The sequence below is a fragment of the Tiliqua scincoides genome, chromosome 15 (genome assembly GCF_035046505.1).
Source record: "Tiliqua scincoides isolate rTilSci1 chromosome 15, rTilSci1.hap2, whole genome shotgun sequence".
Lineage (NCBI taxonomy): Eukaryota > Metazoa > Chordata > Lepidosauria > Squamata > Scincidae > Tiliqua > Tiliqua scincoides.
Window position 1 is genome coordinate 3,583,625 of NC_089835.1, and position 22,193 is coordinate 3,605,817.

General features: G+C 49.5%; 1 protein-coding gene and 1 pseudogene across 1 annotated transcript; one reads left to right on the forward strand and one right to left on the reverse strand.

Moving 5' to 3' along the window:
* Positions 1-7,723: 7,723 nt before the first annotated feature.
* Positions 7,724-21,184, forward strand: PKLR (pyruvate kinase L/R). The gene is made up of 8 exons (XM_066610400.1): positions 7,724-7,733; positions 10,952-11,119; positions 13,557-13,648; positions 14,179-14,310; positions 15,363-15,549; positions 17,692-17,962; positions 19,481-19,631; positions 21,008-21,184. Exons 2-8 carry the CDS (start codon positions 10,966-10,968, stop codon positions 21,182-21,184), a joined length of 1,164 nt encoding a protein of 387 aa, XP_066466497.1. The 5' UTR covers positions 7,724-7,733; positions 10,952-10,965.
* Positions 20,516-20,634, reverse strand: LOC136635375 (5S ribosomal RNA; annotated as a pseudogene).
* Positions 21,185-22,193: the final 1,009 nt, after the last annotated feature.

Genomic DNA, 22,193 nt, shown 5'->3' on the forward strand with positions numbered 1-22,193 from the left:
AAAGAGGCAAAGAAGGAAGGCCCATAGCCAGGGAGACAGGCCAGGGACAGACTGCACTTGCTCCCAGTGTGGAAGGGATTGTCACTCCCGAATTGGCCTTTTCAGCCACACTAGACACTGTTCCAGAACCACCTTTCAGAGCACGATACCGTAGTCTTTCGAGACTGAAGGTTGCCAACAGTAGCCTGTTAAAAGTACAGGTCTGTAACATTTCCCCATAGTAGCATCAAGTCTCATATATTAAAAATAAAATACTGAAATAAAGAGGGACCCACCTGAAATTGGCTCGCGACCCACCCGGTGGGTCCCAACCCACGGTCTGAGAATCACTGTATAGCGAATCACAGAGCAGAGCCATTCAAAAACAGAATTCTCTCCTGTGTGAGTGAACGGAATGCCTCTTCCTCAAAATAATTACAAGAGGCATTCCCACCTATGTGAGTTGAAGGGGAACTGCTGCCTCTTTTAAAATGGCACCTTGCCACCTATGGTTTCTGCAACTACTTATGTTAAGAATAAGTTTAAAAATGTATTGCCTGGTTAATTGGGAATGCCTATGGCCAAAAGAGCTCTCATTAAATAATCCGACTGGTCGATTAAAGCTTGCAGCCCTATCAATAAGGCCACATGGATACCACCATCTCCTTTAATTCGAATCCTGGGCCTTCCAAAAGTGTTGGACTGAATCTCTGAGCCATTCCGAAAACAAATACATCTTTGTTTTAGCATCTTTTAGAGCATCTTTTAGAGACATCGGTCTCCAAGGATGCAGTGATACCTGTGGGATGTGCTCATGAGTATTTTACTTGTGAGCCGCTACGTATTCCCGGTATGGTAGAAAGCAAACAATTAAAAAAAGTTACACTTGAACAATGGTGGAGTAGAAAGGAGTAACCTTAGAAGATTGCTTCTACCAAACCAAACTCTTCCCTTCTACCAGGTCCTCCCTACTAACAGGGCAAACAGTATCATATGTAGTGGGGAAGAGTCACTGTCCCTCTTCACCCCAGCATGGTGTCTTTTCCAATGACTGTTGTTTGTGGGTACAATCCTAGGCATGTCTACTCAGAAGTAAGTCCCATTTCATTCAAGGGTTCGTACTCCCGGAAAAGTGTTATAGGATTGCAGCCTGTGGACCCAATCCTATCCAGTTTTCCAGCACTGGTGCAGCCGCGATGCAGCCCCAAATGTTCCCATACCTAAAGGGGGCCTCTGTGATTGCTGCCCCACTGCAAGATGCAGCGCATGCCCCATTGGCACAGCTGCACCGGCACTGGAAAATTGGATAGGATTTGGCCCTGTGTCTCTTCTGCGTCTTTTAAAGACCGTGAGCCCTTTGGGGATAAGAAGTCATTTATGGATTTAATTTGCCATGTAAATTGCTTTGGTGACTACTTGTTGAAAAGCAGGTTGCAGTATAAATCAGTGTTGCTCAAACTGTGGTTCGAGACACACTGAGTGGGTCGCAAGCCAATTTCAGGTGGCTCCCCATTCATTTCAATGTGTATTTTATTTTTAATATAAGAACATAAGAACAGCCCCACTGTATCAGGCCATAGGCCCATCTAGTCCAGCTTCCTGTACCTCACAACGGCCCACCAAATGCCACCAAATGCCACCTCATCCTGGTGCCCTCCCTTGCATCTGGCATTCTGACACAGCCCATTTCTAAAATCAGGAGGTTGCACATACACATCATGGCTTGTAACCCGTAAGAGATTTTTGCTCCAGAAACTTGTCCAACCCCCTTTTAAAGGCACCTAGGCCAGACGCCATCACCGCATCCTGTGGCAAGGAGTTCCACAGACCAACCAATATATGAGACTTGATGCTACCATGGGATGTGACTGCATTTGGGGAAATGTTACAGGCCTCTGTTTTCAACAGGCTACCATGCATATGCTTTCAAGAATCATAGTCAGTGGGTAAGTGTAGGGTAAGTATGATAAGTATCTTACTCCTGGGTAAATGTGGCTAGAATTGCAGCCTTTGGGATGTTTGAGGAATTTTTTTTTTAACAGATCAGACACTGCTTGGGAGAATTGGGAGGCTTCTTCTTTATTTTAAATAAATTTTTAAACTTATTGTAAACTTATATACTTTATAAGTTTATAAAAGCATAAACTTTGATGCTTATCCTATCCTCAAGTACTTACTGTACTTAATTGATTTGATTCTGTGATATTGGGGGGGTACTAAAAATGTGTGTCCAGCATAGTCTCAGTAGTCCCTTCCTCTATCTTCTCCAGAAGAGTGTCTCCTCCAGCAGGGTCCTGGCAGTCCTCTCCTCTGTGTGTCCTCCAGCAGAGTTCTGGCAGTCCCCTTCTCCCAGTGTGAGTCCGTCCGGGTGTCCCTCTGGGTCAGGGTCGGGTGTCCCTCTGGGTCAGGGTCCTCCCTCTGGTCCGCCCTTTGCTCCTTCTGAAGCTGCCTTTTATCCTGCAGCCCCTTGTTAAGTCCAAATGCAGCTCAGCTGTGAGCTACCTCGTTAGCTTGGGTCCCATCAAGGTCAAATGAAGCTCAGGTGTCCAACCAGGTCTCCATTGGCCTTGATTGATTACAGCTGTGGAGCCAGCCCTGCCCTTCCCAGAGCTGTCAACCAGCCGTCAAAACAGGGAATCGCTGTCAACACCACATCATCCACCTGATGATCCTCGGATCTTCCATTACACCATGTCGTCACTTCCAGGCTAGTGACATCACTTCTGGTGGGTCCCGCTAGATTGTCATTCTAAAAAGTGGGTCCTGATGCTAAGAAGTTTGGGAACTAATGCTATAAATATTCTCAATAGTATTACGAAATAATAATACTTCCTGCTCAGTCATCTGCACAGTCAGTGGCTCTTCAGGGTTTCAGATGGGGGTCTTTTTCAGTCCTTCCTGGAGGTACCAGGGGCTGAATGGAGTTCAGCAGACTCCCTAAGAGGATGATGGGATTGGGTACTACAAAATAAAACACAGGGATGTAGTTTTCTGTAAAAGGAGAGGGTGAATCAAGAGGAAAGGGGCAAAGCATGATTGCCAATGGAGCCTAACTGGTAGACCATGCTAGTGAAAAGTACAAAGGCAGGGTGCCCAGGCTGATCCACCACGTACCCAACACCCCAAATTCCTGTGCCTCTTATTTTGCAATTCTGACCTTATTTTGCAAGGCCGGGATGGTGCTCTTGGGAAAGGTGATTGCAGAAAGACAAAGGTTATGGCTGTCACATGTCACACGTCCCAAAATTGTGTTACACCCTTAAAAGCCTGTTTAGGAACCCAGTTCCTTTTCTCACTCATCAACTCCTTGGAGTTACACCACCCTCAAGGCCTCCCTCAGCTCTCTGCCCTGGCGTATGCCTGTCGGAGAGCATTGCCATCTCCAGTTGCGGCACCCAAAGAATGTGTGTCCCCGTAAATAATGGGCTTTTTCTTCCTTTGCTTCCTGTTTATCTCTGGACTTCCCTCCCAAAAGTCCTGTGCGATCATGCCAGTACAGACCCCTCCTCAACACATGCCTTTTGTGCCACGATCCGTGGCGTCAGGACGCCACTGTCTGTGCACCACTCCCCGAACTTAGGGCTCAGCTAGGCAAACGGTCCCCCCCAAAGTGACAGGTCATCAGAGTAAGTCTTGTTTGCTCTTTGCGAAGGATCTTGGATTGTGGCCCATCCCTGTGCATTAAAGCAGATCACAGTTTCCTTAAATATGGCTTTGATCTGAAGTGTAGTCAGAGAGGAAACTCAGGGCCCAGTCCTATCCAACTTCCCTGTGCTGGTGCAGCCATGCCAATGGGGCATGCGCTGCCTCAGTGCGCTTGTGGGGGGGAGTCGCGGAAGCCTCCTCAAGGGGTTGCACTGCAGCTGCACCAGTGCTGCAACATTGGATAGGGTTGGGCCCTCAGTACACAACAAACTTCCACCAGAGTCAACTTTTTTTCTATTCTTTTGTGCGCGTTCATCACGTGCCCAATCTCGTCTGATCTTGGAAGCTAAGCAGGGTCAGGCCTGGTTAGTACTTGGATGGGAGACCGCCTGGGAATACCGGGTGCTGTAGGCTTATACCATGATCTCGGAAGCTAAGCAGGGTCAGGCCTGGTCGGTACTTGGATGGGAGACCGCCTGGGAATACCGGGTGCTGTAGGCTTATACCATGATCTCGGAAGCTAAGCAGGGTCAGGCCTGGTCGGTACTTGGATGGGAGACCGCCTGGGAATACCGGGGGCTGTAGGCTTATACCATGATCTCGGAAGCTAAGCAGGGTCAGGCCTGGTTAGTACTTGGATGGGAGACCGCCTGGGAATACCGGGTGCTGTAGGCTTCTACCATGATCTCGGAAGCTAAGCAGGGTCAGGCCTGGTTAGTTCTTGGATGGGAGACCGCTTGGGAATACTGGGTGCTGTAGGCTTATACCATGATCTCGGAAGCTAAGCAGGGTCCGGCCTGGTTAGTACTTGGATGGGAGACCGCCTGGGAATACTGGGTGCTGTAGGCTTATACCATAGTCTTTCAAGACTGAAGGTTGCCAACCATCAGGCCAACTGAAGCTGTCACCTTGGGCAGCAGATAGATGGCGGGGCAACCTATCTCTGTCCTCCTCCTTGCCTTCACTGCTCCTCCTTCTCCTTCCATTCCCTACATCAGCCCATTGTCAGCCACAGTGCCACGGCGCATTGGTGTGCCATAAGTGGCACACAGGTGTGCCACAGGAATTTAGGGGGCAGGTCGTTTATTAGTAGGGCCAATGGGGGATGTGAGCCCCCCATTGGCAGCACGATGTGCCTTGTCAATGGTCAAAAACCGGATGGTGTGCCTTGACCATTTGAGAGCCTTGTCAGTGTGCCCTGAGATGAAGAAGGTTGAAAGTTGCTGCCCTAGATGGAAAAAAAGGGGGCTGGCTGCCTCTTGTGGGCTGGTCCTAGTTGTGGGGCTTGTTTTTGCTGTGTCCAGGAACCCCACCATCAAGCCTTCTCCAGCTGGCAGACTGGCCCCATTTGAGGCTTGGCACCAGCTACCCTCTTGCTCCTGGTTCTCACAAGAGCGAGGGCCCAGTGCAATCTTGGTGGCCCACCCTCCTTCATTTCAGGGGTGCAGCAAGGTCCTAGCCACCAGGTTTTCCTGGCTCTGCCGCTGGGAGTTAGAGCATGGGTGCCTGTAGGCAAGGCCAGCAGTGGGGCAACTGCGACCCATCTGAAATGGGCTCACCTAGTGGGTCACGACCCACAGTTTGAGAAACACTACCCTGGGTTGGTAAAGGAAGAGCAAAGGAACAAATGCAGGAGTGTAGGAAAGAGAGTGGTGCAGTACCTATTTCTGACACTAGAGGTCATCTAGCCACCACACTTCCAATTCATCCCAATGTGGGGAGTGGGAGAAAGAGGAAGGACAGTAGAGGTGAGTGGGCAGAGGGAGGTAACTGCCCCCCCACCAAATCACAGCTGCGGTTGGCCTAATGAATGGGCCAGCCCTGCCCAGGTATTTTAAACAGACTGACAGTACTTGCCTTCAAAAAAGAAAAGCAAATGCATTTTTTTTCCTAAGGGGGGGCTCTGAATCCCGACTGTGCATGAGCGACCCCTTGTGTCCGAGTCTTGTTCAACCCTTTTCCATAAATCAGGTCCGCAATTAATTTGAGGCGCAAATGTGCTTTGTGCATGTACAGCATGTTTGTGACCCTCTGGGCTTGTGCAAGGGACTTGCACCAGCCCAAGTGCAGCTTAGGATTGCGCTGTAAATTAATTTCCATAAATCAGGCCTGCCATCTCTTGTCTTTTATCCCCTTGACTTCCATCACTTTGCGGCTCTTTCTGCCATTTTCAATTCAATTTCGTCCTTGCGCTTTCCTCTTTTATCCGATTTCATCCAACCTTCCAGGATGTTTGTGGATGTTCTTGGGTTTATTTTGACTTTATTTCTGTTTGTTTAGGTTTCTCATGCATTTTTATGTTACACAGATAGTTCTTTACATGCTTATCGCCGGCCCAAATAAATTTGCAAGCTGAATCAGGCTCTGCTTTGACATTCATCCGTTTTGGACTTTCATCCGGGCTCTGGTCCCAAACCAAATGGAAGTGCAAGGTATTGCTATACAATCATCTCTAGAACAGTGTTTCTCAAACTGTGAGTCGGGACCCACTAAAACTGGTTTTAGAGGTAAGCTGCCTCTGTTTGCCAGATGTAGGGAAGGGCACCAGGATGCAGGTTGTGTCTGTTGTCCTGATAGACCAAGCCTATTCACTCTTTCCTGGGAGTAAGCCCCACTGACTCTAAGGAGACTTACTTCTGAGTAGACGTGCATAAGATTGGGCTCTGAAGGATTTGGTGGGCCACTGTGAGATACAGGAAGCTGGACTAGATGGGCCTTTGGCCTGATTCAACAGTGCTCTTCTGATGTTCTTACGAGCCAATTTCAGGTGGGTCTCCATTCATTTCAGTGTGATGTTAGACCCCATACTACCATTGTATGTGACTGCATTTGGGGCAATATAACAGCCTGTAGTTTTTAACAGGCTACTATGTACATGCTTTTAACAATTTCAGTATTAGTGGATAACAAGGATAGAGTCGCGGATAATGAGAGATGGTGGCAATTCTCCCCTTTGCAGATAAGTGAAATCTGAGATAGCAAATTCTCATATAAAGGTAACTCACTGTAAGTACATAGCTGGAGCAGGGTGGTTGTAGCCATTTCTGTGAAACCCCCCACTTTTCCATTCATTCCTTGGAAGCGCTACTCGTGAGAAAGGTGGATTGTGGGAAGCTGCTGCCCACTGAGTCAGACTCTTGCTCTACCAAGGTCAGCATTGTCAAACACTGACTGGCAGCTGTCTCCAGGGTTTTAGACTAGGAGTCTTCTCGCAGCTTGACTGAGGTGCTCAAGACTCAGAGACACCAGAGATCCGGGAGGGGGGCCAGGGTCTGTCCTCATGCGTGCAAAATGAGCTGCGCCCTGGAACTTGTTCTTAAAAATAAATCTTTGGGGGCTATAAGAATCCCCAGTTTTAATTCAGGGGGCAAAAAAATGGCTCTCATTCAGCCATTTTCAACCACTGTGCCGTGGCACACTGGTGTGCCACAAATAGTCCCCAGGTGTGCCATGGGAATTTGGGAGAGGGTCAGATGTCTGATCTTGTCTGATCTCGGAAGCTAAGCAGGGTCAGGCCTGGTTAGTACTTGGATGGGAGACCGCCCGGGAATACTGGGGGCTGTAGGTTTATACCATAGTCTTTTGAGACTGAAGGTTGCCAACCATTTAACAATAGGACCTTTGGGGGGTGTGAGCCCCCCATTGACCACACAGTGTGCCTTGTCAATTGCCAAAAAACAGATGGTGTGCCTCCACCATTTTAGTGTCTTGCAAGGTGAAAAAGGTGGAAAATCGCTGCTCTAAATGTTGGGAGGCTTGAATGGTCCCAGATGCAGCCAGATGTGGGTGCCCAGGGGCAGAAAAACAAACCCTATTTTGCACAATCAACTCTGGAGCCCGCCCTGGGTAGTGGAGCCAGCCCTAATTAAGGAGGAATCTGAGCCTTGGAGGAGGACAGAGCAACAGCAGGGTGTGTCCATCGGTCTTCTGGCTGGGCTGGAAGTCTTGCTTGGAAGGGGCAGGCTCTGTGCTCTCGGAGGCCACCACCTCTTTCTTGCTTCCTGTAAGCTGTGCAAGGCCCGAGAAACGCAGAGAAGGAAGCTCAGAAAAAGGTGGGTGGGCGCAAACTCCCTTTTCCTCCTGCCCTCCGCCGGTGGTGCAAAGCCAGGGTGAGCAGGCATCCTCTTTTTCCAGGACATGTCCTCTTTTTTCGCCTGGTGTCCTGGAAAAGAACTGAAATGCCACCCCCCCTTTTCCCTGCAAGGAGGCAGCGCATAGCCTTCTGGCAGTCAATAAATTGCACGTAATAAATTATACGTAACATAGTTTTAAATGTAATAATAAGTCATATAAAGTGCAAGCCTAGGCAGGTCTGCTCAGAAGCAAGCCCCATTTACTTCAGTGGGGCTACTTCCTGGTAAGTGTGTCCAGGATTGAGGCCATCGTGTTTAAACTACCCACCTGAAAGCCATATGTGAGTGTTTGGAGCTTTTATTTGTCCTGCATTTTTCTTGGATGCCCGACATTTTGGGGTGCCTGGTCCTCTTTTGCGGTGATGACACCCGGTTGCCCTGTGCCAAGTCTAGCCCTTCAGGGTGTTTGTGCCACCCTGGCCGGGCTGAGGGAGGCTGAGAACACTGGGGCCGGCTGCTCAGCTCTGTCTGTGATGACAGCAGGGTTGCTGGAATTTGGGGGCTGGAAGACCACACAGTGGGTTATGGTGATCACACGGCAAACATGGCAAACTTCTTGTTTACAAGAAGTTCCTGTAAGCTTCTTGTTAAAATGTCCCTTGAGCCCATGGTGCAGCGGCTTATTGTGTAACTTTGTTTCCCATTTGTGTAAAAGAAAGAAAGAAAACGTTGCATGATTTTTTTTTTAAAGTATGAGAGCCGCTCTCCGTTTTTGCACTACAGTTCCCATTTTTGAACTGGGAGAGTACTGGGGCGGGGACGGAACAGAAAGTTTGCCTTCCTTCCTCACTCTCAGCCTGGTTTACAGCCAATTCTTTTCCACCCGTGCTCCTGGCAAGCTCTTTGGAGGGTGGGGTAGTGGAGGAGGGGAAATGGTGACTGGAACCATCCCTGATTGATTTTACTGCTTGACTAAATCTGATTATGGTTTTATGGTTTTACTGCGTAGTTTTTATACGGCTTTATGTTTTGCGTGAGTCACCCTGAGACCTCAGGGTGAAAGGTGAGTATTAAGTAGAATATACAGGGGGACCCAAAAGTAGGTAGGCAGTAAATGATAACATTTATTCCACCTACTTTTGGGTCACCCTATATATAGGCGTATACAAACATAGGTGGCGCTTTGCATTGAATGAGAGGACAGATCCCTGCCCCAAGGAACTTACAATCTCGATCAGCGGTGTCCAACCTTTTCCATCTCATGGTACACTGGTAAATGTTAAACGTCCTCCCCCCGTTAAGCCTACTCATGTCTGACTCTAGGGCAGTGGTTCTCACACATTTAGCAGCAGGACCCACTTTTTAATAATAATAATAATAATAATAATAATAATAATAATAATAATAATAATAATAATAATACAAGTATTTATATTCCGCCTTTCTTGGTCTTTATTCAAGGCGGCTTATTTAAATTCCCATAGGGATTTTTACAATTGAAAGAAGGTTCTTTCTTTCAAGAACCACAACGTTCAGGTGTTTCATTCTGATCTGGCTTCACATTCTGGCCTCCATCCTCCCACGCTCAGAGCAGATGGAATAACTCGGCTCAGCTTGCCAGCTGCTTCAAGGTCGCACGGTGCCGGTGGCCTCGAACTGGCGACCTTGTGGATGTTATCTTCAGGCAAATGGAGGCTCTACCCTCTAGACCAGACCTCCTGCCTCTTTTTTAGAAAAAGAATCTGTCAGGACCCACCGGAAGTGATGTCATGGCCAGAAGTGACATCATTGATCAGGAACATTTTTAACGATTCTAGGCTTCAGTCCTATCCACGCCGAGGAGTAAGTCCCATTTACTATCATTAAAAGGATATACATAGTAGCCAGTTACAAGTGCAGACCTGTCACCTTTCCCCAAATGCAGTCACATCCCATGGGAGCGTCAAGTCTAATATTTAAAAATAAAAATATTGAAATGAATGGGGACCCACCTGAAATGGGCTCGTGACCCACCTAGTGGGTCCTGACCCACAGTTTGAGAAACACTGCTCTGGGGCAGTGCTCACCTTCGTTTCTAAGCCGAAGAGCTGGTGTTTGACCGTAGACAGTTTTCGTGGTCATGTGGCTGGAATGACTAGACACCTAAGCGCATGGAACGCCATTACCGTCCCACCTATTTATCTGCTCGCATTTTCACATGCTTTCGAACTGCGAGGTTGGCAAGGGCTGGGGCAGGGAATGGGAGCTCACCCCGTCGCACGGATTCAAACTGCCAACCTTGGGGTCAACAGACTCCCGGCTCAGCGATTTAACCCACCGCGCCACCGCGTCCCTGAGAAGGCGCTAAAATGGTCAAAGCACACCATCAAGTTTTTTTTGTTTTTTTTTTTACAATGGACAAGGCTAACCATGTTGCCAGTGGGGGTCTCACGCACCCCCTCCATGGCCCTACTAATAAATGACCCTCCCCCAAACCCTCCCCCCGTGGCACACCTGCAGGCCATTTGTGGCACACTGGTTGAAAATCGCTGATCTCGATCAACACGAGGGAGACAACAGGGGGAGGGGAGGGAAATTTGTGCTGATTTCAGTTGCGTGTTCTTAATTTTGGTTACGGGGGGGGGGGAGTGGGAACTAAGGCAGGGGGACAAACTCTTCGTGGAAAAGGTGGGTTTTAGGAAAGGGTTTGAAGGAAGTTTGAGAGGAGACCCTGTCTGCGCCAGCCAGGCCCCTGCTGGATGCTGCCGCAGACTCAGAATGTAGCTGGTAACTGTTTAACCAGACAAGGGGGTTGGCTCTGGAGGGCTGATCGCGAGGACAGAGTCCATCTGAACCTAGAGAGTGATGTGCTGGCAGAATGGTTGGTTGGCAACCTTCAGTCTTGAAAGACTCTGGTATAAGCCTACAGCAGCCGGTATTCCGAGGCGGTCTCCCATCCAAGTACTAACCAGGCCTGACCCTGCTTAGCTTCCGAGATCGTCGGGCATCTGCAGGGTAACAGTTGCTGGCCGAGGGAGCGTGTGAACTGCAAGGGGCAAGATGGAAGGTGTGTGGGTCCAGAGAGAAGGGGACGGGTGTGGATGGGGTTCCCCGGCAGATGGAAGGGAAGGACGGAGGAGGGTGCGCATACTCTGATCGTGAGTGCTCAGATGCTCTGATTATTGGGTGCTCAGCTGGCGCAGTGCTAAGACCGTCCTCTCGCCAGAGACCAAACCTGGCCTGTATCCAGGAGGACTCCTTTTCTTTTCCAGCAGTCCTACCGGACGAGATGGCCAGCCTCACCCAGGAGCTGGGCACTGCCTTCTTCCAGAGACAACAGCTTCCCGCCTCAATGGCTGACACCTTCTTGGAGCACCTGTGCCTTCTGGACATTGACTCGGAGCCCATCGCCGCCCGCAGCACCGGAATCGTCTGCACCATCGGTACGGCGCCACTCACCGGTCCTGGGTGCAAGACGTGTGGCGCGTCTCAGTCTCCCCTGCGGAAGAAAACTTGGGAGGGGGAAGGCAGGGAGCTGCCGTGGTTTGGCTTCCATAGGAGGATGAAAGAGGACTGGCCTGTCCTGCAGACCTCTGGTGGGGAAAGGGCCGCCCCTCTTTGGGCTCCCCCAATGCACTCTGGGGAATGTGGGTCCAAGTGGTGGCAACGACTAACTGTGGGGTTTGGTGTGTGAAGATGAGCCCTTCATCCCACTCTGCAGAGGCAAGGCTGTGTATTTGCTTTGATCTGCTGAGAGTACGGGGAAAACCCCCAAATCCGGCCTTATTCCTGGACAGTTTTTGTTTTTAAAAAAATCAAGTTTCTAGTCCTTATGCCTATAAAAGTTTGCTCGGAAGCTTGTGAGTGACACTGACTGGAATCTCACAAGCTGGAGGTGGTGAGCTGGGGGAAGTTCCTGAGTTAGATTTCTGTGGGTTAGGGGTCCGGGGCTCACATTTTCTGCATAGCGCCCCCCTCAGCATGGCAGGAAAAACCGGAACATGTTTTGATAAAATAGTAAAATGGGGGGATAAAGTGGAGGGGAGCAACTTCCTTTAGTGCTGATTTACTCCAGTGCTCTTTGTCCCAGCATGTCTACTCAGGAGTAAGTCTCATTGAATTCAGTGGGGCTTACACCCAGGAAAGTGTGTAATGTGGGCCTTTCCCATCCACAGGTTCCGCACCCGCGGATTTGACTTGACGTAGGTGCTGACCCCACATCTAAAGGGCCTCGAGGATCTCCTAGATGTGACCCTTCCGGTCATGTCCAGGAGGTGCTCTGTGGGGAGGCCACATGCGGACAGCCTCCAAAAGGCACTTCCAGATTTTGGTGAAAGGTGTTTCTGGTTGCGTCTGGGAGGTCCTTTAAGGGCTTTTCCATGGATTTAATTATTTAAGTTAATTATTTTATTTATTTATTATTTATTATTTAATTATTATTTAAAGAGTATCCATGTGGTGTCCGGGCCCATGGATACCGAGGGCACACCACATAAGACATCAACCAGAGTTCAATTCTATCCATGTTTACTCAGAAGTAAGTTCCACTCATATCACCTGCGGCCCCTTGTCGAATGAAATGCAAGCGAAGAAGCCCACCTTCCCCAGTCTGGGGGTGTTGTACGCTTGGTCTCACTCCCAGGGTTTTGGGGTGCTCAGAGTTGTTGGTTCTGAACCCTAGAGCCCTCAAAGATCCCCTGTTCGGTAGTACTGCCACCACCCTGTAAGAGCCAGTGCCTCAGTCCAGGGACACCGAGACCCTCTAGGCTTAACTATATCCCTCGTAGGCACTGAGCACTTTCTTAAAGTCTCAGTCCTCAAGTTTCTAGTCCACAGTGAGGATTTTTGGTAGCTTGCTGAACGGCTAGGCAGGATTCTGAAACTTTGTCCCCAACAGACAATGAACCAACATGGTAAAAGGATTTTTTACTTTATTAAGTACATAGGGTTACCAAAAGTTACAAAAGGCAGCAAATGCTAGAGGCATAAAAACTTCTAGGAAACGTATCAGCATAAAACGACAAAGCTAACTGGCTATCTCTATTATTTCCTAACTCTCACCTGGGTCGGCTTCTTTTGTAAATCTTTCAGCTCTCAGTTACCTATGAGGCCACATGGTCCTGGCGGGGCAGGATGTGCACCCACCTCAAGAGACAAGACCAAGACGAAAAGAAAGGACAAAGACACCCCTTTGGGCTTTGTTTTTTAAGGCTACCAGGATGGGGTGACTCTGTACTCATTTTAAACTGTCCAATCAGAAACCCTTGAGGTCAGAATCTGCTCGAAGTGGGGCTAGATGCTAGTCCTCCTAGTTCTCCCCCTCCCCACTGGAGACTCCTGGGCGCCTCTCTGGCTACTGAGGTGCTACATTTATCGCCTTCCATGGAGTTGTAAATTCCTTTCAGCTAGGATTCAAGCCATTCTATGTTACTGGGTTACTTTGGTTCAGGCTTTACATGTTACTAGGCCTAAACTGTACATATTCATGATAGGGGGCTACAACATAGGCTTACCTTCTGCCTCCTTCCATCTGCCTGCCTCTCCTCCTCTCCTGTTTAATCCATCTGCACTCTGTACCTCATTCACCTACATATGGGGTCAAGCAGGCTGGGTTTTTTTGCCCTTAGGCAGATTTCTCAGTTCGCCTCTTGCTGAGCCTGAGAAAAACATGGAACAGGGTGCTTGGCTAGGCAGCCCTTTGGAATAATCCAGCAAGGCAGATTCTTTTGTACTTTAGGTGGATCAGCGGTTACACTTTCTGCCTGGACATTATCATGGCAGAGTGGGGCCCTCGGGTTCGGACACAGGAAAGGGTGAAGAGAACCGTTGTTGACTTGGTTCTCTTTGGAACCCAAGCAGTAAAGTGCACTTTTGTTGCAGGTCCCGCTTCTCGTTCGGTGGAAATGCTCCGTGAGATGATCAAGGCCGGGATGAATATTGCACGGTTGAACTTCTCGCACGGCTCGCACGAGGTACCAAGTGTGTATGGGGGTGTGCGCATGTGTAGGTATCTCAGTTACCAAAGGAACAATTGCAGAGGGCAAGGAAAAAGTCACAGTCAACCCTCTTGGTTTATTCAAGGGGCTGGGAAGGAGTCCCCCAAATCGTGGCACTGGGAACTGCTGCAAAAAGGCGGGTTCTAGAAGAGAAGATTGACAGCTTCTGTTTGTGGTTTGTTAACAAACCGCAGTTTCTGGTAATGCCTGGCTACAAGAAACTGTGGTTTGTACAAACCGTGATTAGGTAGCAAACCGGAATACTGAACGGGAGGTAAATCTTCTAGCTGCACCTTCTAGCTGTCTCCAACCTAAACCAGTGAACTTCATTGGCTAGAGACATCATGCCAACCCAGAGATGAATTGGCAGCGAGATTAATGGAAGACATTAGTCCCACAGCTATGGGGCACAGAGCAGTGGCTCCCAGTTGTACAGAGTCCTAGAATCCTGTGCAGGAACTCAGAGGATTTTTGAGTCCAGAAGCATTGGTCTTTTTCCATTTCAGTACCATGCGGGTTCCATCGTGAACATCCGAAAAGCAACAGAAAGCTTTGCCTCCAACCCTCTCTTCTACCGGCCTGTGGCCATCGCACTGGATACCAAGGGCCCTGAAATCCGCACCGGCGTAATCAAAGGGGTAAGACTGCCAAAACAGATATGCCTAATGAGGGACCACCCCCCCCACACACACTCGGCTAAGCAGCCAACCCTAAAAGGGCTGGCCGTCGTTGGTGCTCTTAATCTACTGGCACGGACTGTTTTACTAGTGTATATGTTGCAACAGGCGCCATACTAGAAGAGGCATTCCCTTTTCAGCAAGAGGGAATACCTCTTCCAAGGTGATGCATTCTGCAACATATATACCCAACATATACACACACTATATAAACAAATAAGGGAAAATATTGGTTTTTAACCTTCAGACACTTGATGCTTTCCACATGCCAATGTAATCAATCAAGAGGAATCCCCTCCTCTGTGAGAATGACGTGGGAATGCCTCTTCAACAGCATAAACCTGCGCATGTCTACTCAGAAATAAGTCTCAGTGAATTCGGTGGGGCTTATCCCCAGATTCATATGTTCAGGATTGTAGCTCCCGAATAGTATGTGCCCTCTATGGCTGTGGTTTTCACACAAGTAGCACTGGGTTCCACTTTTTAGAATGCGAATCTGTCAGGACCCACCGGACGTGATGTCATGACCGGAAGTGACATCATCAAGCAAGAAAATTTTTCACAATCCTAGGCTGCAATCCTACCCACGCTTACCCAGGAGTAAGTCCCATTGACTGTCATTGTTAAAAGAATATACATAGCAGCTTGTTAAAGTACAGGCCTGTCACATTTCCCCAAATGCAGTTGCATTCCATGGTGGCATCAAGTCTACTATATTAAAAATAAAATAATGAAATGAATGGGAACCCACCTAATTCTCAGCTAGTGGGTCCTGACCCACAGTTTGAGAAACCCTGCTCTATGGTTTTTGTAAAATATTATTAATATTTTTTTTGTAAATTACGTTTGCACTTGGATCAAAAGATTTTTAATGCATTTGTGTTCTTCAGTGATTGGTCAAAGTTGTACCACTTTAGCCCGATAAGTCTTAGAGAAGCCGGAGAGATATTTTTCTTGTGAAATAAACGTGATCAGAGTGATGGAAGTACAGTCTGATGAACTTGGCTCTACAGGGTGAGGACAAAGAAGTGGAGCTGGTGAAAGGATCGCAGCTCATTGTGACCACTGACCCTGCATTTCGGGACAACTGTGACCAGCACACCATCTGGTTGGACTATGCCAACTTACCAAAAGTGGTCAAGGTCGGCGGACAGATCTTCATCGATGATGGGCTCATCTCCTTACTGGTCAAGGAAATTCGTATGTACCTTCTCCCTGTGTTGGGAGACCCCTCTTGCTTGCCCGTGTCCTGTAAGGGACTCTCCCCCTCCCCTCCCTTCCCCTTCAATCTCTTGCTGGTTCAGCACCTCCTGCGATTAGGATGACCAGTCAAATCTACTGGATGAGGATTAAGAGCCCAATCCTATGCATGTCAACTGAGAAGTAAGTCCTATTAGCAGTGGTTCCCAACCTTTAGGAGCTCAGGGACCACCGAGGCAAAATTTGGAGACGGCGCGGACCACGTGCAACACCCCCCCCCCTCGCACACAAAAATTACAATTAAATTTGTAATACATAAGAAGATTATTTAATAATTATTGTGATGGTTGTGCTTGCATTTGCTTCACTAGCTGTGAAAGTCTTGGCTTTACATGGAATACATGGAACACATAATAATTCCCCCCCCCCAACCCTGAGGTTTTCACACCCACCCAATTCAATCCAGTCTCTTTTCCCCCACACCAGACCACATTACGCACAACCCTTGCCTCTTTTAAGTGTGGAAAAAGGGAAAGGGTCAGCACAAGGGGATTATAGACAAGTCATGCAAGGTAGTTAAATAAGCCAACAAAAAGCACACACATCCCTCCACAGTTCCTTTTGTTACACAGCCCTGGCCCTGCTCCCCCCTCCCCCACTTGTGAGTCCAGAGTCCTTAGGAAAGTGTTCAACACAATTTAGGCAGGTGGGTCCTGAAGGAGAAGCACCAGCTCCGAATGGCTGCTGCATGTCTCAGGAAGAAAAGTCCTTTTGGTGTGCACTGCAGGGTCTTTAGGGGGGGGGAAGCCTCTCTTCACTTCCTGTTCTAAATGCTGTCATGCTCTAGTGGTGGACTACTTTGGCTGGAGCTAAGAGAGTGTGAGCAAGCCTTTAGGTAGGCTGCAGCCACAAAACAACAACTGCCTACTCTGCCATTAGTCTGTGGAACTCCTTGCCCCAAGATGTGATTATGGTGTCTAGACTAGATGCCTTTCAAAGGGGATTGGAGAAATTTCTGGAGAAGTCCATCACAGCCACAGTGTGACTAACAGCCCCGTTCTAGGCATGTCTACTCGGAAGTAAGTCCCATTATAGTCAATGGGGCTTACTCCAAGGCAAGCATGCATAGGATTGCAATCTGAGGAGACAGGGGAACTGGCCAAGTGTGGGGTGGGGGAGGGCTCCCCATGGACAAAGCTGCTGCTGCTCTCTGAGGAAGAAGAGTCCGGGTTTACACCTGCTGTACTTGGCTACGGTGGTGCCTGCTCTGCAACTTCTGGAATTGCTTCTCCCCAGGTGGGGGCTCAGGGAGGGGGGGCAGTGGTTCAGGGCAGAGGGGAGGAAGGGCAGCGGTAGGCCCGTGGTCAAGCAGGGTGGATTAGGGGCAGGGCCAGGATCTGGCACTTGTGTCCCAGAGCAGGTCCAGGCTGCTCAGATCTGTGCCACCTCCTGAGGTAGCACAGATCTGAGTAGCCTCATTGGGGCTGCTGTAGCTTTACCCGGGGTAAGGGGAAGGAATTCCTCTTGCCCTGCCTCCTCCAGGGCAGGTTAGGCTTGGGCTGTGAATCCGTCTTCTGTATCGGCCTTCTGAGAGCCAGGGTGTTGCAGTGGTTCAGGAGCCCGATTCAGACCTGGAAGATCCAGGTTCAAATCACTGCTCAGCTACGAAGCTTCCTGGGCGATACAAGGGCATCTGCAAGAGGGATCTGAAGGCCTTAGGAGTGGACCTCAACAAGTGGGAAACCCTGGCCTCTGAGCGGCCCGCTTGGAGGCAGGCTGGGCAGCATGGCCTTTCCCAGTTTGAAGAGACACTTTGCCAACAGTCTGAGGCAAAGAGGCAAAGAAGGAAGGCCCACAGCCAGGGAGACAGACCAGGGACGGACTGCACTTGCTCCCAGTGTGGAAGGGATTGTCACTCCCGAATTGGCCTTTTCAGCCACACTAGACGCTGTTCCAGAACCACCTTTCAGAGCGCGATACCAGAGTCTTTCCAGACTGAAGGTTGCCAACAACGGGTGACCTTGGACCTGACACTCTCAGCTTCAGGTACCTGAGCTCTGAGCTCCTTAGAGGACGGGCGGTCGTCCCAGGTGATTGCATCTCTAGATGGTTCTCCATGCTGATAGCTCTCTCTCCTCTCAGGCACCGACGGCTGCGTGGTAGAGGTGGAGAACGGCGGCATGCTTTGCAGCCGCAAAGGAGTGAACCTTCCTGGGGCCGAGGTGGACCTGCCGGCTGTCTCCCAGCGGGACATCCAGGACCTGCAGTTTGGTTTGGAGCAGGGCGTCGATATCGTTTTTGCGTCTTTCATTCGCAAAGCCGCCGACGTGGCCGCGGTCCGGCGAGTGCTCGGGGAGCGGGGCCGCGCCATCAAGATCATCAGCAAGATTGAGAACCACGAGGGAGTCAAAAGGTAAATGACCTCTCTCTGCATGTTCGTCTGGCCCTTCTCCTGACCTAGGGATGGGGGAAAAGCACACGAGAACATCAGAAGAGCCCCGCTGGATCGTGCCCAGGGCCCATCTACTCCAACTTCCTGTATCTCACAGTGGCCCACCAGGTGCCTCTGGGGGCACACAAGACCACAAGAGACCTGCATCCTTGCACCTGGCCTTCTGAGAGAGAGACTACTTCTCAAACCAGGAGGTTGCACATACCCATCACATCTTAAACCTGTGATGGACTTTTCTTCTAGAAATCTATCTCATCCCCTTTACAGAGCATCTAGGGGAGACGCCATCGCCACATCCTGTGGCAAGGAGTTCCAAAGGGAGCATGGAGGAAATGGAATGCATTGCCTCCCATCCCTCCTCCACACTTCCTCTCCTGCTCCGTCCCCCCCTTCAGCAAATGGGAGGACCAGAGGCCGCACGTCACAGAGCAAGCATTTGTGATGCCATCTCTGGTTGTGGGAGGTCTTGTGTCATAAGAACATAAGAACAGCCCCACTGGATCAGGCCATAGGCCCATCTAGTCCAGCTTCCTGTATCTCACAGCGGCCCACCAAATGCCCCAGGGAGCACACCAGATAACAAGAGACCTGCAAGGCCTCCTGGGAATTGTAGTTTAAGAACATCAGAACAGCCCCACTGGATCAGGCCATAGACCCATCTAGTCCAGCTTCCTGTATCTCACAGCGGCCCACCAAATGCCCCAGGGAGCACACCAGATAACAAGAGACCTCATCCTGGTGCCCTCCCTTGCATCTGGCATAGCCCATTTCTAAAATCAGGAGGTTGCGCATGCACATCATGGCTTGTAACTTGTAATGGATTTTTCCTCCAGAAACTTTTAAAGGCGTCCAGGCCAGACGCCATCACCACATCCTGTGGCAAGGAGTTCCACAGACCAACCACACGCTGAGTAAAGAAATATTTTATTTTGCCTGTTCTAATTCTCCCAATACTCAATTTTAGTGGATGTCCCCTGGTTCTGGTGTTATGCGAGAGGGAAAAGAAAATCTCTCTATTCACTCTATCCTTCCCCTGCATAATTTTGTATGTCTCAATCATGTCCCCCCTCAGGCGCCTCTTTTCTAGGCTGAAGAGGCCCAAACGCCGTAGCCTTTCCTCGTAAGGAAGGTGCCCCAGCCCCGTAATCATCTTAGTCGCTCCCTTTTGCAACTTTTCCATTTCCACTATGACTTTTTTGAGATGTGGCGACCAGAACTGGACACAATACTCCAGGTGTGGCCTTACCGTAGATTTGTACAATGGCATTATAATATTAGCCGTTGTAGTTCTGTCCCCCAGTGTCCTCGCATATGACTGGGAAAAGATCCCTGGGCAGCTTTGTGGGTCATTTGCTGTCTCTGTTGCCATCAAAAGGTTTAGATTTCTCCCATCAGCCTTCTCCCTCCTCCTCCCCGTCTTCCACACTGGGGCCGCAAGGCCTGCCTCTTGCATTCAGCCCTGGTGCCTCTTCTTGGCAGGTTTGATGAGATTCTGGAGGCCAGCGACGGCATCATGGTGGCTCGCGGCGACCTGGGCATCGAGATCCCTGCCGAGAAGGTGTTCCTGGCTCAGAAGATGATGATCGGCCGCTGTAACCGTGCTGGGAAGCCTGTTATATGTGCCACTCAGGTGAGGGTATTTGCGCCCTGGAAAATTGTGTCCTAGACAACTGCGTCCCAGTCACTGACATCCCTGGACATTCATGTCTGGGGTGCGTCCCACTATAAATGAACATAAGTAGCCCTGATGGATCAGGCCAAAGGCCCACATAGCCCAGCTTCCTGTATGTCACAGCAGCCCACCTTGGGGAGTACACAGGACCACCTGCATCCTGGTGCCCTCCCTTGCATCTGGCCTTCTGAGCTAGCCTACTTCTAAAACCAGGAGGCTACACAAACCCACTGTGGCTTGTGACCTGTGTTGGCCTAGAAATCGGCCCAAACCCCTTTGCAAGGCATTCAGGTCAGGCACCGTCACCGCGCCCAGTGGCAAGGGGTTCCACAGACCGATCACACGCTGGGTCAAGGAAGATTCTCTTTTGCCTGTTCAAATTCTGCCGAGGCTCAATTTGAGTGGCTGTCCCCTGGTTCTGGTGTTGTGTGAGAGGGAAAAGAGCAACCCTCTCTCCACTCTATCTATCCCCTGCCTAATTTTGTACGTCCCAATCATGTCCCCGACCCCACAGGTGCCTTTTTTTCTAGACTAAAGAGCCCCCCCCCCAAATGGGCAGCTAACAAACTATAACTATATATGCTAAAACTCTTATCCTAGCCCTACCCCTAACCCTACCTTTGCGTTTTAAAAATAGAAATATATATCTAATGCAAACTTACCCACCAATGTCTGGGATGCAGAAAGAACAGATGCAAATGTCAAGTGCACATTTATATGCTTGGCAACCTTCAGCCTGGAAAGACTATGGTATAAGCCTACAGAGCCCAGTATTCCCAGTCGGTCTCCCATCCAAGTACTAACCAGGCCTGACCCTGCTTAGCTTCCGAGATCATGGTAGAAGCCTACAGCACCCGGTATTCCCAGGCAGTCTCCCATCCAAGTACTAACCAGGCCTGGCCCTGCTTAGCTTCCGAGATCAGACGAGATCGGGCACATGCAGGGTAACATTTGATCAGGACACATTTGATTGGGACACACCCAAGGGTTTTGTCACTTGTGAGCTATGTCACTCGTGTCACTTGTGAGCTACGTGACACAGGGAAGCCCAGAGTGAGGAAGCAATAAAACCTCATTCTTCTTGCCTGGCTGAAAGGTAGGAGGTGTCTATTGGATCATTTCTTCCATTGCATGCAGTAATCAAACCCTAAATACCACGAGGTGGCCATTGAAATAGGAAGTCCCTCCTCTTTGGTCAAGAGCTTGGCTTAATTCATTGTTGTTCTCATCACTCCTTGCGATGATTTCAACAATCTCGTCCGGGTGGTTACAGAGTAACCACTCAAATAATGGGTCCCTGCCCCAAGCCGCTTGCAATCTTGACTTCCCCACAGATGCTGGAGAGCATGGTCAAGAAGCCACGGCCCACCAGGGCGGAGAGCAGCGACGTGGCCAACGCGGTCCTGGACGGAGCAGATTGTATCATGTTGTCAGGGGAAACAGCCAAAGGCGCTTATCCTGTGGAGGCCGTGCGGATGCAGCACGCGGTAAGTGTCCGGGCCTTAATTTAGAGCAAATAAGCTAACGAGAGGTTTAAAGGGGAGAGGGGGGAAGATCGAGCTCAGGGGTCTCCAGATGTTTTGGCCAGAGGGCTCAGTGACAAGGGCCAGAAAAATAAATTTCAAATATAAATTTTAAATGAATACATTAGAGACGGAACTTACAGCCCAATCCTGTGCGTGTCTACTCAGAAGTAACTCCCATTAGGGGTTTACTCCCAGGAAAGTTTGGATAGGATTGGGATGTCAGATGAATGAATGAATGAATGAATGAATGAATGGGCTCTAAATTCCAGGATTTCTCCAAGAACCAACCCAGACCACAGAAATAAAGCACACACTCAAATGGACTCCATCCCCCCACCCCATAAGCAGCTTACTTACATGTACAGGGGTAAACAGCTCGGAACCAGCACATCGCGGGGAACACCTGGAGCATGTTCTGAAGGCCAAAGAGGTCTTCAGAAGGCCAAAGAGGCCTTCACAAGGGACCAGAGGCTTGCTTTGGGCCAGATAGAGGCTTGCTGTGCTCTACATCTGGCCCCTAGGCCGGGGTTTGGAGATCCCTGAGCTAAATAAACATGTTGCCGCAAGTGTGGGGCACTGGGCTAAGATTGAGGAAGCCTGGATAAAGAAATCCCCACCGGGCAATGAAACTCACCGGATCGTCTTGCGTCGGAGACCATCTCTCAACTCAATTTGATAGGGCTGTTGGGATGGTTGTTCCAGCCCTAGCTCTGGTGAGGGCTGCGGGATCTTTTTGGGTTCAGAGGAAGAAATATGCTCAGTCCCAGGTCAGAGTATAAAAGGATACTTTATTCCTTCTAAGTCTCTAAACTTTTCGGCCGAAGGGCCACATTAAATATCTGGCACAGTGTCGAGGGCCGGGAAAAAAAATTAAATATAAAATTTAAATAAATACCTTAGAGATGGAACTTAGATGAATGAATACATAAATGGGCTCAAATGTCCAGGACTTCTCCAAGCATCAACACAGCCCAAGAAATAAAGCACACACTTA

Excerpts from the sequence above, each read along its gene's own strand:
- PKLR (XM_066610400.1), top strand. The coding sequence starts at position 10,966 with ATGGCCAGCCTCACCCAGGAGCTGGGCACTGCCTTCTTCCAGAGACAA. Across the intron at positions 14,311-15,362 it reads GCACCGGCGTAATCAAAGGG|GGTGAGGACAAAGAAGTGGA; the intron begins GTAAGACTGCCA and ends TTGGCTCTACAG. Across the intron at positions 17,963-19,480 it reads AACCACGAGGGAGTCAAAAG|GTTTGATGAGATTCTGGAGG; the intron begins GTAAATGACCTC and ends TCTTCTTGGCAG.